General features: G+C 39.5%; 1 protein-coding gene across 2 annotated transcripts in view; it reads right to left on the bottom strand.

Moving 5' to 3' along the window:
* The window catches only part of RELN (reelin), a 482,819-nt gene that overhangs the window by 146,914 nt on the left and 321,424 nt on the right, over positions 1-14,481 (bottom strand). For both annotated transcript variants that reach the window (XM_057504425.1, XM_036892412.2), the window contains exons 13-15: positions 9,898-10,010; positions 1,813-2,021; positions 934-1,062 (exon numbers count right to left, since the gene is read on the bottom strand). In XM_057504425.1, the coding sequence (XP_057360408.1) occupies positions 934-1,062; positions 1,813-2,021; positions 9,898-10,010 (451 nt within the window). The remainder of the gene's footprint in view (positions 1-933; positions 1,063-1,812; positions 2,022-9,897; positions 10,011-14,481) is intronic.

Here is a 14,481-nt window from a genome sequence, read left to right as displayed (position 1 = left end):
CACAACTGTGTTCACATCTTTTGAATCCATTTTACATGCTTCTGATGTTCTGGTCTCCGAATGCTAGGGATAGTACTAAAGTTTGGTAATAAACTCTTTATATTCACCTGTGGAGTTTGTTTACAGTTTTAAAACAGACATGTAACTTCTAAAAACATCCATATCACATTAGAGTAACATAATAACAAATGATATTTATTTTGTTTTTAGACACTCCTTTTAGAAATTTTTACATCAGATCTTAGATATTATTCTATGATAAGCATCTGTGCAGACATAGGGTGCAATTGATTACTTTTGATATTTTTCCTATACATTTAAAGTGCTGTGCATATTTAAAGAGAGGCTAGACTAAAAATAATTCTCAATTTAATTTTGCCATTCTTGGAAATAGTTTTATTATTTGTCTACTGCTTATTTTGTAAAGTGGTAAATATTTATATAGTCATCTTTAATTCTGTTAATATCCCTGAAAGGGGTATGTCACAGTCCTTAATTTATGTGGAAAGACATGGAAAGTTAGACAGTATTATTACACAAGCAGACAGCAAAAATCGGATTTGAATCTAGGTTCAATTCCAAAAGCTTAACTTGCTTCCCCTTTTCTATACTGCATCTTCCCATAAGTATGTATTTTGGAAATAAGCACTTTGGCAATACCACAGGATCACGATATAGAATTTAAATTTATATAATACAAAGTATAAAAGCCAACTACACAAATAATGAATGACCCTACAAACTGTGATCTTGCATCAGATTCACCACAGTTAATGCCTTTTTTTTTTAAACAAGTTCATGCCTAAATCAGCTGAAAAAGAGAGGACAGTCTCCTTATCTATTATGCCAAAATTACTTGTCTTTGGCTTACCCATTGATTTTGTGTCTGCACCACAGCTTCCAGTCTCTGAATGTGTTAGAGCACTTACTCACCCGCTGTAGTTTTCAGAGGAGTAGATAGTGCTATGGGGCAGGTGGGGTCCAGCACAGATCTCTGGTAAACATTCAGTGTGGAGGAGGGACCAGGAACGCCCGTGGTTGGTGGAAAACTCTAAGCTGACACTGGTAACATCCAAACAAGCATGACAAGAAAGGGCAAAGATAACAAACAAAAGGAAATTATTCACTTCAGCCTAAGCACTTTAAACATATGTAGTAGTGTTAAAATTTTAAGTTGCTGTTTGCCAAATGGTTGCATCCCCTGCCCTGAAGTCCGACCAGCCTTCAAAGGGCAAGCAGTTAAGTTACTGTTATAGAAACAAACTCCGGTTTAAAGACAACAAATAGGAACATGAATGTGTGCTCTTGAATTTGATAGATGCAAAGGCAATTACCATGTCTCACACTGCCACTTCATCCTGTGAAAATGAGACTGATGAAATTCTTAGAAAGGACACAGAGCAACCCTTTGGCAAGTGAAACCGAGAAGTCATCGCTCTTGAGGTGCTAATTGATTTCCGTGCCTATTATTAGGGGGTCAATAACCAACATGAGGTCAAGCTTTTTTTCAGTTATGTCTTTTTTATTCTCTCTCAGCAATCTGTCAGAGTGGATGGCTGCCACAGTGTGTGCAAGCACTCCCGATATGTAAGACCAAACTCTTAGAATGAAGTCATTTCTAGTTAAAATCTATCCAGTCATATCTCACATAGTAATTGAAGAACTTTTTTTGGGGGTAAACGGTGTATCTTTTAAATGGATATTTTATTTAAAAATCCAGCTGAAAACCTACTGAGAAGTTGCTCTGATTTAATAGCCAAGTCTATGTGTTCATTTTTAGTTAGTTCACACTAAAAAAATAGGGCTTCCTACCTGTTACCAGGTTGATGCGTTCCACATCCCAGATTAATGGAGAACTGTATCATGTGAGACATTGTGGAAGGGAGAACAGGTAAGACGTGGAAAAAATCTACAGCCCAGACATTCCTGTTATGTCCTTGATGGTTCTTTTGCCTGAGACAAAATTTGGTTGCAGGAGTCTGAAGTTCAGGATTGATGACTACAGAAACCAAAGATGGAGCCTTTGAAACAAGGAAAGCAAAGTCATTCATAATCCTCCCTATGAGAATCTCTGAATTTTCCTAGATTTAATCTTTTTAAAAAAATTTTGGTATTATTAATATACAATTACACGAGCAACATTGTGGTTACTAGATTCCCACCATTATCAAGTCCCCACCACATACCCCATTACAGTCACTGTCCATCAGCATAGTGAGATACTATAGAATCACTACTTATCTTCTCTGTGTTGTACAGCCTTCCCCCTGCTGGCCCCCTTACAATATGTCTGCTAATCGTAATGCCCGTTTTCCCCCCTTATCCCTGCCTTCCCACCCATCCTTCCCAGTCCCTTTCCCTTTGGTAACTGTTAGTTCATTTTTGGGTTCCGTGAGTCTGCTGCTGTTTTGTTCCTTTAGTTTTCTCTTTGTTGTTATGCTCCACAGATGAGTGAAATCATTTGGTACTTGTCTTTCTCTGCCTGGCTTATTTCACTGAGCATAATACCCTCTAGCTCCATCCATGTTGTTGCAAGTGGTAGGATTTGTTTTCTTCATATGGCTGAATAATATTCCATTGTGTATATGGACCACATCTTCTTTATCCATTCATCTACTGATGGACACTTAGGTTGCTTCCATTCCTTGGCTATTGTAAATAGTGCTGTGATAAACATAGGGGTGCATATGTCTTTTTCAAACTGGGCTCCTGCATTCTTAGGATAAATTCCTAGGAGTGGAATTTCTGGGTCAAATGGTATTTCTATTTTGAGTTTTTTGAAGAACCTCCATACTGCTTTCCACAGTGGTTGAACTAATTTACATCCACACCAGCAGTGTAGGAGGGTTTCCCTTTCTCCACATCCTCACCAACATTTGTTGTTGTTTGTCTTTTGGATGGTGGCCATGCTAACTGATGTGAGGTGATATCTCATTGTGGCCTTAATTTGCATTTCTCTTTGGAGAAGTGTCTGTTCAGATCCTCTGCCCATTTTTTAATTGGATTATTTGCTTTTTGTTTATTGAGGTGTGTGAGCTCTTTTTTGGATGTCAACCCTTTATTGGATATGTCATTTATGAATATATTCTCCCATACTGTAGGATGCCTTTTTGTTCTATTGATGGTGTCCTTTGCTGTACAGAAGCTTTTCAGCTTGATATAGTCCCACTTGTTCATTTTTGCTTTTGTTTCCCTTGCCCGGGAGATATGTTCATGAAGAAGTTGCTCATGTTTAGGTCCAAGAGATTTTTGCCTATGTTTTTTCTAAGAGTTTTATGGTTTCATGACTTACATTCAAGTCTTTGAACCATTTCAAGCTTACTTTCGTGTATGGGGTTAGACAATGATCCAGTTTCATTCTCTTACATGTAGTTGTCCAGTTTTGCCAACACCAGCTGTTGAAGAGGCTGTCATTTCCCCACTGTATATCCATGGCTCCTTTATTATATATTAATTGACCACATATGTTTGGGTTAATGTCTGGACTCTCTATTCTGTTCTGCCGGTCTATAGTCTGTTTTTGTGCCAGTACCAAACTGTCTTGATTACTGTGGCTTTGTAGTAGAGCTTGAAGTTGGGAAGCAAGATTCCCCCTGCTTTATTTTTCCTTCTCAGGATTGCTTTGGCTATTCGGGGTCTTTTGTGGTTCCATATGAATTTTAGAACTATTTGTTCCAGTTTGTTGGTATTTTGATAGGGACTGCATTGAATCTGTAGATTGCTTTAAGCAGGATGGCCATTTTGACAATATTAATTCTTCCTACCCAAGAGTATGGGATGAATTTCCATTTATTAGTGTCCTCTTTAATGTCTCTTAAGAGTGTCTTGTAGTTTCAGGGTATAGGTCTTTCACTTCCCTGGTTAGGTATATTCCTAGGTATTTTATTCTTTTTGATGCAATTGTGAATGGAATTGTTTTCCTGATTTCTCTTTCTGCTGGTTCATCGTTAGTGTATAGGAATGTGACAGATTTCTGTGTATTAATTTTTGTCCTGTAACTTGCTGAATATTTGTTCTAGTAGTTTCGGAGTGGATTCTTTAGGGTTTTTTATGTATAGTATCATGTCATTTGCAAACAGTGACAGTTTGGCTTCTTCCTTACAATCTAGATGCCTTTTATTTCTTTGTGTTGTCTGAGTGCCATGGTTAGGATGTCCAGTACTATGCTAAATAAAAGCGGGGAGAGGGGCATCCTTGTCTTGTTCCCAATCTTAGGGGAAAACCTTTCAGCTTCTTGCTGTTAAGTATAATGTTGGCTGTGAGTTTGTCATATATGGCCTTTATTATGTTGAGGTACTTGTCCTGTAAACTCATTTTGTTGAGAGTTTTTATCATGAATGGATGTTGAATTTTTTCAATGCTTTTTCAGCATCTAGAGAGATGATCATGTGATTTTTGTCCTTCTTTTTATTAATATAGTGGATGATGTTGATGGAGTTTCGAATCTTGTACCATCCTTGCATCCCTGGGATGACACCCACTTGATCATGTTGTACTATCCTCTTGATGTATTTTTGAATTCAGTTTGCTAATATTTTGTTGAGTATTTTTGCATCTATTTTCATCAGGGATATTGGTCTGTAGTTTTCTTTTTTTGTTGGGTCTTTGCCTGGTTTTGGTATTAGAGTAATGCTGGCTTCATAGAATGAGTTTGAAAGTATTCCCTCTTCTATTTTTTTGGAAAACTTTAAGGAGAATGGATATTATGTCTTCTCTAACCGTCTGATAAAATTAAGCGGAGAGTGCATCTGGCTTGGGGGTTTTGTTCTTGGGTAGTTTTTTGAATACCGATTCAATTTCGTTGCTGGTAATTGGTCTGTTTAGATTTTCTGTTTTGTCCTGGGTCAGTCTTGGAAGGTTGTATTTTTCTAGAAAGCTTTCCATTTCTTCTAGGTTATTCAGTTTGTTAGCATATAGATTTTCACATTATTCTCTAATAATCCTTTGTATTTCTGCGGTGTCTGTAGTGATTTTTCCTTCCTCATTTCTGATTCTGTTTGTGTGTGTAGATTCTGTTTTTTTCTTAATAAGTCTGGCTAGGGGTTTATCTATTTTGTTTATTTTCTCAAGGAATCAGCTCTTGGTTTCATTAACTTTTTGTATTGTTTTATTCTTCTCAATTTTATTTATTTCTTCTCTGATCTTTATTATGTCCCTCCTTCTGCTGACTTTGGGCCTCATTTGTTCTTTTTCCTGTTTCAATAATTGTGAATTTAGACTATTCATTTGGGATTGTTCTTCCTTCTTAAATTGGCCTGGATTGCTATATACTTTCCTCTTATGACTGCCTTCACTGTGTCCCACAAAAGTTGGGGCATTGTGCTGTTGTTTTAATTTGTTTCCATATATTGCTTGATTTCTGTTTTTATTTGGTCATTGATCCATTGATTATTTAGGAGCATGTTGTTAAGCCTCCATGCATTTGTGAGCCTTTTCATTTTCTTTGTACAATTTATTTCTAGTTTTATACCTTTGTGATCTGAGAAGTTGGTTGGTACAATTTCAATCTTTTTGAATTTACTCAAGCTCTTCTTGTTGCCTAGTATGTGATCTATTCTGGAAAATGTTTCATGCGCACTTGAGAAGAATGTGTATGTGCTGCTTTTGTGTGTAGAGTTCTATAGATGTCTGTTAGGTCCATCCTTTCTAATGTGCTGTTTGGTGCCTCTGTGTCCTTACTTATTTTCTGTCTGGTTGATCTGTCCTTTGGAGTGAGTGGTATGTTGAAGTCTCCTAAAATGAATGCACTGCATTCTATTTCCTCCTTTCATTCTGTTAGTATTTTGTTCACATATGTAGGTGCTCCTATGTTGGTTCCATAGATATTTCTATTAGTTATATCCTCTTGTTGAACTGACCCCTTTATAATTATGTAATATCCTTCTTTATCTCTTGTTACTTTCTTTGTTTTGAAGTCTATTTTGCCTAATACAAGTATTGCTTTATCTCCCTGTTGTTTGCATGAAATATCTTTTTCCATCTCTTCACTTTTAGTCTGTGTGTGTCTTTGGGTTTGAAGTGAGTATCTTGTACGCAACATATAGTTGGGTCTTGCTTTTTTTTTATCCATTCTATTACTCTGTGTCTTTTGATTGGTGCATTCAGTCCATTTACATTTAGGGTGATTATCGATAGGTATATACTTATTGTCATTGCAGGCTTTGGATTCGTGGTTACACAAGGTTCAAGGGTAGCTTCTTTATTCCCTAACTGTCTAACTTAACTCATTTATTATGCTATTCTAAACACAGTCTGATGATTCTTTATTTCTCTCCCTTCTTACTCTTCCTTCTCTACTCTTTATATGTTAGGTGTTTTATTCTGTACTCTTCGTGTTTCCCTTGACTTATTTTGTGGATAGGTAATTTTATTTTGCATTTAGTTGGTCTATTTTCTTTGCTGTGGTCTTATTTTCTCTGGTGACAGCTATTTAGCCTTAGGTATACTTCCATCTAGAGCAGCCCCTGTAAAATACATTGTAGAGATGGTTTGTGGGAGGTAAATTCCCTCAACTCTTGGTTATCTGGGAATTGTTTAATCTCTCCTTCAAATTTAAATGATAATCTTGCTGGATACAGTATTCTTGGTTCAAGGCCCTTCTGTTTCATTGCATTGAATATATCATGCCATTCTCTTCTGGCCTGTCAGGTTTCTCCTGAGAAGTCTGATGATAGCCTGATGGGTTTCCCTTTGTAGGTGATCTTTTTTCTCTCTCTGGCTGCTTTTAATACTCTGTCTTTGTCTTTGATCTTTGCCATTTTAAGTATTATATGTCTTGGTGTTGTCCTCCTTGGGTCCCTTCTGTTGGCAGATCTGTGGACTTCCATGGTCTGGGATCTTCCCCCAGATTGGGGAAGTTTTCAGCAATTATTTCTTCAAAGACACTTTCTATCCCTTTTTCTCTCTCTTCTTCTTCTGGTACCCCTATAATGCGAATATTGTTCTGTTTGGATTGGTCACACAGTTGTCTTAATATTCTTTCATTCCTAAATATCCTTTTGTCTCTCTCTGCCTCAGCTTCTCTGGATTCCTGTTCTCAGATTTCTATTCCATTAGCAGTCTCTTCAACCTCATTCAGTCTGCTCATTGTTTGTTTCATTTCTGTTATCTCCCTCCTGAATTCACCCTTAGTTGTTGAATATTTCTGTGTAGCTCCATAAGCATGCATATGACTTATATTTTGCATTCTTTTTCAGGAAGATTGGTGATTTCAGTGTCACCAAACCCTCTCTCTGGTGTTTGAGGGATTTTTGACTGATCAAAGTTCTTCTGCCTTTTAATGGTGATGGGAGTGTTCGCCGGCTAGTGGCACATGTTTTAGCTGAGGGAACAATGTCCCTTCCGGTTTGTTCATTGCCTTGTCTGTCTGCACTGTCTGTGCCGGTTAACTGCACACAGGGAGCTGTCTCTGGGTTAATTCCCTAAGCTGCCATGGACAGGGCAGCATTCGAGATGGCCTAGGGTAATGGCAGGGGTTGCAGGCCAGCAGTGCATGTCCTGCCACAAGAGCAAAGCCCCTTTGTGCCTCCCAGTCTCTGTGACTGTCTCTGCTGTCTGTGCTGGTCAACTGCATGCAGGGATCAGCCTCTGAGTTAATCCCCTGAACTGCCATAGGCAGGGCAGCCCTCGGGATGGCCTAGGGCACTGACAGGGTTGCAGGCCAGCATCGCGTGTTCTGCCATGAGAACAGAGCCTCTTCTTGCTTCCCAGACTCTGCGTCCATCTCTGCTGTCTGTGCCAGTCAACTGCACACATGGATTAGCCTCTGGGTTAATCCCCTGAGCTGCTGTGGGCGGGGTGGCCATTGGGATGGCCTAGAGCACTGGCGGGGTTTGCAGGCGAATGGCATGTGTACTTACACAAGAACAGACCTCTTTTGTGGCTTCTGGACTCTGCACCAATCTCTACTGTCTATGCCAGTCAACAGTCAACTGCATGCAGGGAGAAGCCTCTGAGTCTGGTCCCGCTAGCCGCATGCAGGGAGAAGCCTCTGTGTTAAGCTGTGTGGTTGCTGTAGGTGGGGCTGCTCCCGGCTGTTCTGCAGGAATGGCGGGTCAGCCGGTTCACTTGCAGTGCCAGTAAGGGGGAAGGAATGGGAGGCTGCTTATCGCTGTGAGGGGATTCGTAGCTGCGTTGCCACCTAGGGCATTAGGGCTCCTGAAGTTCTTTAAAGTTTCCAACCTGCTGGGCTGAGTGTGCCAGGACGATTTTGTCCACCTGTTAAACCCTTGTCCCTTTAAGACTTTTAAGGGGCCTGCTTTTCTTTTGTCCCAGGGCAGCCAGCTGTGGGAACCTGTTCGCAGTCTTAATCTTTGATTTTGCTTTTCCGCTCCTCTGATATCCAGTACACAATGCAATGTGTGTCTGTGCTCCCAGGCAGATTACTAGGGCTGGTTATTTAGCAGTCCTGTGCTTCCACTCCCTCCCCACTCTGATTCTTTTCCTTTGGCTGGGTCATGGCTTTGTATCTTACCCTTTTCCATGGGATGTTGGATTCTTGCAGATGCAGCCTGGCTCAAGTACTGTATCTTCTGGTCATTCTTTTGGGAATAGTTGTATTTGCTGTATTTCCAAAATATATATGGTTTTGGGGGGAGATTTCTGCCACCCTACTTATGCTGCCATCTTGAGAATCTCCCTAGATTTAATCTTGCAATTACTATATACACAACTGCCATTCATTAAGCACCAGGCAATGTCCTATGTGTTCCATTTGTTATTTCATGTGGTAGATGCTGTCCTCAGAGGGTATTTGTTTTAGTCCTTCACAATTCCTCCTTTGGAGACACTGGGAACTCTGTATGATGGTCAGGCCCTCTCAATCCACAATAAATTGGTGTAAGGTCTTTAAAAGTTACTAAAGCATATGTATCCATTTCAGACATCACAACTTGACATCTACACTTTATCACAGTCCTCTTTTAGAGTGGATTTGTATAATACTAATGGTTTCCCAAATTAGGTATTCTGAAAACAAGACTCTAAGCACAAACATCCAGAGACAATGAGTTAATCCATGATAAATTGTATAATTTATTCAGTTTTAGGCATGCAGAGATACACCTCAGAGCAGGTGTATCTCTGACCTGGTCACAAATGGAAAAGTAGTCCATTGTGAAATTCCAAACGGTGTAACTTGAGTCACCTGAGCATGCGGAGTGTGTTGAATACTTTCTCTGGTTGTTCTCTATTATAGCCTCAGTGTTTATCTTCTGTTTTCCTAACTGAAACCATGAAATAATAGATATTGGCTGTGTTCAGGTTCTTCAAAGTGTGCAGGCTGCTACCAATGTGGAGAGAAGGCTAACTAATAATGAATGTGTGAATGTAGTCTCAGCACAAATCTACTATTAGAAAAAAATAATTCTATACCTTTTGACATATCATAAATAATTTTGAAGGTGTTTACAAATAACCAGAACCAACACCTGTCGTAAATCTAAGGGGAAATGGGAAAAGGTCACCCTCAGTGGCTCTAATTAGCAAAGAAAAAAAAGCAAAGGTACTAATAATTTGTACTTCTACAGTGTCTTCTGCCTAGGAAATCTCAGAATGCTAGGTAAATACTCATGCCTGATAGCAAGTCTGTGAGGCTGCATAATTAGAGCTCCTTTCAGGGTTTCCTGGGAACAAGAAAAATTGTCAGAGTATTTGGCTCCACCTTATTGTCACAGTTGTAATTCATTCTACCTGATAAAATCTCATTTTTTGTTTGCAACAAGACAAAAAGTAACTGTTAAAATATCCATATAACTTTTAAAGAAATCTGGCAATTTCCTGGGGTGGTAGAAGACAAGGTTATCCTCTGTATCTACCATGATTTTTGTGGTTTTGTCCTTGGCTTGATTAGGGAGGTCTGGAGGAGGGGGGATATGGCACATGGATTAGCATTTGTACCTTATATGAGGAATAGGAAAGGGTATCCAATATAATGTGTTCTTTTCTTCCTTCAATCTTTGCATACAGGGTGAGATCATTTTCATGAGAATCTCCGGGATCACAAATTCCTCCTGTACAAAAGTTTTAAGTTGTTAGTATCAACTTGCATCCAGAAACATGTCAAGTATAATGTTGACTTTCAGAATAAAAAATAATTATAGAACCCAGATGTCCCTTAAGGATGACCCTAAACAAAGGTAACCAGACCCAAGGAAATAATTTATGAAGACAGTTTCGATGGGCCATCCTAAAGATCAAAGACTTGACATTTGTGAAGGCCAAAGTAACTATTTGCTTAATGAGATTACTCAAATAATAGTCTGCAATGAGCTATGACCATATGTCCATATTTTAACTCACATTGAAGAGGTGTGTTCTGCTTTTTTAAATAAAAACCATTACTTCCCTATATTTGAGGTCTTTATGGCCCAAGTTCAGAACCTATTGATTATGGTTTGGTTTTTTTTTTTTTTTTGATGATTATGGTTTTTAAAAAAGTTTGGTGACTTGCTGCATCAAATATTTCTGAAGAAGCATTTTTACATGTTGCATGTAGTATTTTTAATATTTTAGCACATATTAACTATTTGTATTTTGAGTGCAGTTCACTTTACGCTTTTCATTTTTGCTTCTGATATCCCTTTTGATTGTGGAAGGCACACAGAGTAGTTCATCCTCAAACGCTCCACTTTACAGTAATGTGAAGTGATGAACCACTAGAATTGAAAGGTAATTAAGAATATCCTGATGATTAAACTGAATAACAGAGCAGGTTCCTGAACCTAAGGATCTTTTTCACTAACTGGTAGGAAAGAGTTAATGTTATGTCTCTTAGCCCTTGACCTTCTATTCTTTTCACTGCTCCATTTGGCCAATAATCCCTCCTATTGCTGGCTTCTACCAACTGTCTTCATGACTGGGATTTTAAAGGATTACACGTCTAACTAGAAGCCTCTCCCCACCCGCTATTTTCATTCATAACAGCATTCATTCATTAAACACATTAGGAGGAATACAGGCATGTGCATGCATTTCCTTGCAAATATTCTATCCCTAAGGTCCAAAATACATAGCATTAACTTTTTAATTTTATTAACTTCAAAAAGAACACCCTTCCAGTTCTTAAATCAACCGCGATTAATATGCATTTTTATCTATAGGCATTTTCTGTTGTTAATACTCTACAGTGACAGTAAGGCAACCTCAAAACTATAGAACAAGGTTACCCTCTCATAGTTAACCTAGTAGAATCAACAAATAATGGTTGAGATTTACCGTCTGAAGAAAGAAAGAAAGGAAGGAAGGAGGAAGGGAAGAATAAAGAGAGAGAGTCAATTACTACAAATGTCTGGCTCAATCTCTGTCTGGGTAATCAGGGTCTCATCTTGGAAAGAAATTACTGCTCTGTGATGTTATAAGTAAGAAAGCTAGAACCTAATCAGAATAAGAAAGAGCATAATAACAGAAGTAACTTGGGAGATGGTATTTCTGAAGCACTGAAACCTAGCATGTTACATTTTGTAACTTGGCATATGATAACTATTTACTGAGTTAACTAATCTGAACTGAGAATAGAGAAGTCAGATACGGTGTTCATGTAGATCTCATTCTAAAAGAAGTTTATTGTTCTAGGGCAACAACCTAAGAGAAAGTCTTATGATTTGCCATCTGATACATTTTTAAGCATTTCATTATATCTATGTTATGGTAAGTATAGCTAGTAAAGTTATTGTAAATAGTCTCTCTGGGTAATACCTACATGAAAACTAAATTCCCCTTTAAAAAAATGTGACTTCTCTATTAAGAACACATTAAATATTTACAAAAAAGAACAAAAAAAGGTGAAAGGTCATAGGCAGTGTGGGTTTAAAGCAACATACCTAGAGACGTAGGAACTGAACCATCAGTTCTAATTTCATTAATTTTTTCCCTATAAATCTCCTCTGCTCTCTTAAGAATAGTTCGTGAACTGCACCTGCCTTTCAGAGAGAATTGAAACACATGGCAGAGCTCATCCAGCCCAGAATGACAGAAGAAGAAAGTCCAAAAGGAGCCCAGACTTTAAAATGATGACAGACTCTATCAGAAAGATCCCTCTGGGGGCAATTTATCAGTTCTGTGAAGTGGCAGTGACAGCAGCTCCTACGGAAAGATATGGATTCTTCTTCAGTTTCATGCACTTTGATATACTGCGGAAAGGTATGACTCCAGAGGCATCTTGTACAGCAATTAAAGTGCAGAATATTTCAATAAAAACTAGATGGACAGTTTAAAAATATTAAAAACCTGTTTTACGTAGCTTTTAACATACTTCTTTGTGTTGGCAAAGTGATTTTATTTACTATGTGTGGGACATTGGGCTAGAAAGGGAAGTAAGCCCTGCCCTCAGAAAGTGTTATTTAGCAAGGAAAACAAGACTGATACACACAAAAGAATAACTAGCAGTATACTGTGCTATGCTGCCACAGTCACAGACAGAACTCAGAAGGGAGATACAAGCCTGGGTTAAAAGAGCTGGGCATATGGGAGATGCTCAGTGAATATTTGTTGAGGGAATAATAAATGAATGAATGAGGTGTGTTAGGTTATTTTTGTCTTGTTCACTGCATTCTCGCTCTAAGAATAGTGCTGATAATGGTCTTCAGTGAATTTGTGTTGAAAAAATGAATGTAAGACTGAAGGAACTTTGAACCAAATTTTGAAAGGTGAGCAAACTTTCCAGAAATGGAAGTCACTGTAGGTTGATATGAACCAAGTGATGAAAGCAGGAAGAACATACAGTCAGGGCCTGATTAGGAAGGGAGTGTGGTCTGGTCTAGATTAACAATCAGCCAGTGATTTTCTGAGGCACCATATTTAGTGAGGGATGACTTATAAACTGCCCATCATATGTTAACATCTCTTCCCATATTGCTTTCTTTTCATCAGCTACCAAAGTTTTAAAGTCCTTTCTATAGGTACAGTCATATCCTACTGTATCCTGTCCTATCCTATCCTATCCTATCCTGTCCTGTCCTGTCCTATCCAGTCCTGTCCTGGCCTGTCCTATCCAGTCCTGGCCTGGCCTGTCCTGTCCTGTCCTATCCAGTCCTGTCCTGGCCTGTCCTATCCTGTCCTATCCAGTCCTGTCCTGTCCTGTCCTATCCTACCCTATCAGTCCTATCTGGTCCTGTCCTATCCTACACTATCCAGTCCTGTCTTGTCCTGTCCTACCCTATCCTGTTCTATCCTATTCTGTCCTATCCAGTCCTGTCCTGTCCTATCCTACCCTATCCTGTCCTATCCAGTCCTATTCTGTCCTATCCTATCTTGTCCTATCCAGTCCTGTCCTGTCCTGTCCTGTCCTATCCAGTCCTGTCCTATCCTATCCTACCCAACCCTATCCTGTCCTGTCCAGTCCTGTCCTGTCCTATCCAGTCCTCTCCTGTCCTGTCCTATCCAGTCCTGTCCTGTCCTATCCTGTCCTATCCTATTCCATCCTAAAAACACTGTTGCTGGATTCTGCTTCTCCACAAGATTCAGACACCATTTCTTTTCTCCTTGATTACCGATGAACTGCTTGAACAAGCCGTCTGCTTTCAGTGACTCACGTCTTTGTTTCTTTGAACTCTTCGTACTTTGGCTCCCCAGGCACCGCACCATGGGGAATACTCTCTCCTAAGTCCCTGGTAGGCCCTCAGCCTCACCCTGGTCGACCTCTTGGTGTGTGGCATTCCCTACGCTGCACACCAACTCCCTGCCAACCTTCCCCTGAACCACGCTCTTCCCTTCCTCCTTTAGTGTAGGATGGCACCTTCCCTCCTGCATTTCTTTATGCCCTTTCTCAGTCTCCTATGTCTACTCTTTCTCCTTCCACCTACACCTGGATGAGGCTCTCCCTGAGAATTTCTCACATCCTTTGCTTACTCTGCCTTCTGCCTGGGGGAACACAGCCACTCCCGTGGCTCCAGTTACCGTCTCCGTGCTGATGACTTTCCAAACCAGTTCAGACCCTGAGTGGAATGTCTGCTTTCAGATGGCCTTTCAGAAGCGTCAGCCTCAACACATCTACTATACCTGATCTACTACTCATACGACATACCCAATCTACTATTCCACATTTGCTTTTGATTGACTGGACACTTCCTATCTGGGGAAATGGCACCATTCCTTAAGTCACCCAGGAGAGAAATGTGTCCTCTCCAGTACTGGTCTCATAACCCCTGCAGTCCGTTGGGTGTGAACTTCAGTTGGTTCCTCTTCTTCAGTGATTTATTTTATGCCCCCTCCCTCACATTATTACCATTGTCACTGCCAAAATTCCTGTGTTGCTTGAGCTAGTACAACGGCCTCCTAACTCTGGGCTGCCAGAAAAAAATACATCGCATGAACTATATTTATACAAAAAAAAAAGATTTATGTATCTGAAATTCAAATTTAAGGAGACTTTCCCCTCCACCCCCACCCCTAGATCTGGCAACCTCACCCTAACTGGTCTCTTGTCCCCTCATTTATGATTATTTCAGCCTTTCCTTCACATTCCTGTCAAAATTATCTTTCTAA

Source organism: Manis pentadactyla, chromosome 7, assembly GCF_030020395.1.
Source record: "Manis pentadactyla isolate mManPen7 chromosome 7, mManPen7.hap1, whole genome shotgun sequence".
Lineage (NCBI taxonomy): Eukaryota > Metazoa > Chordata > Mammalia > Pholidota > Manidae > Manis > Manis pentadactyla.
The sequence above is the reverse complement of the archived record's forward strand: the minus strand, read 5'-3'. Positions and strand labels throughout refer to the sequence as shown.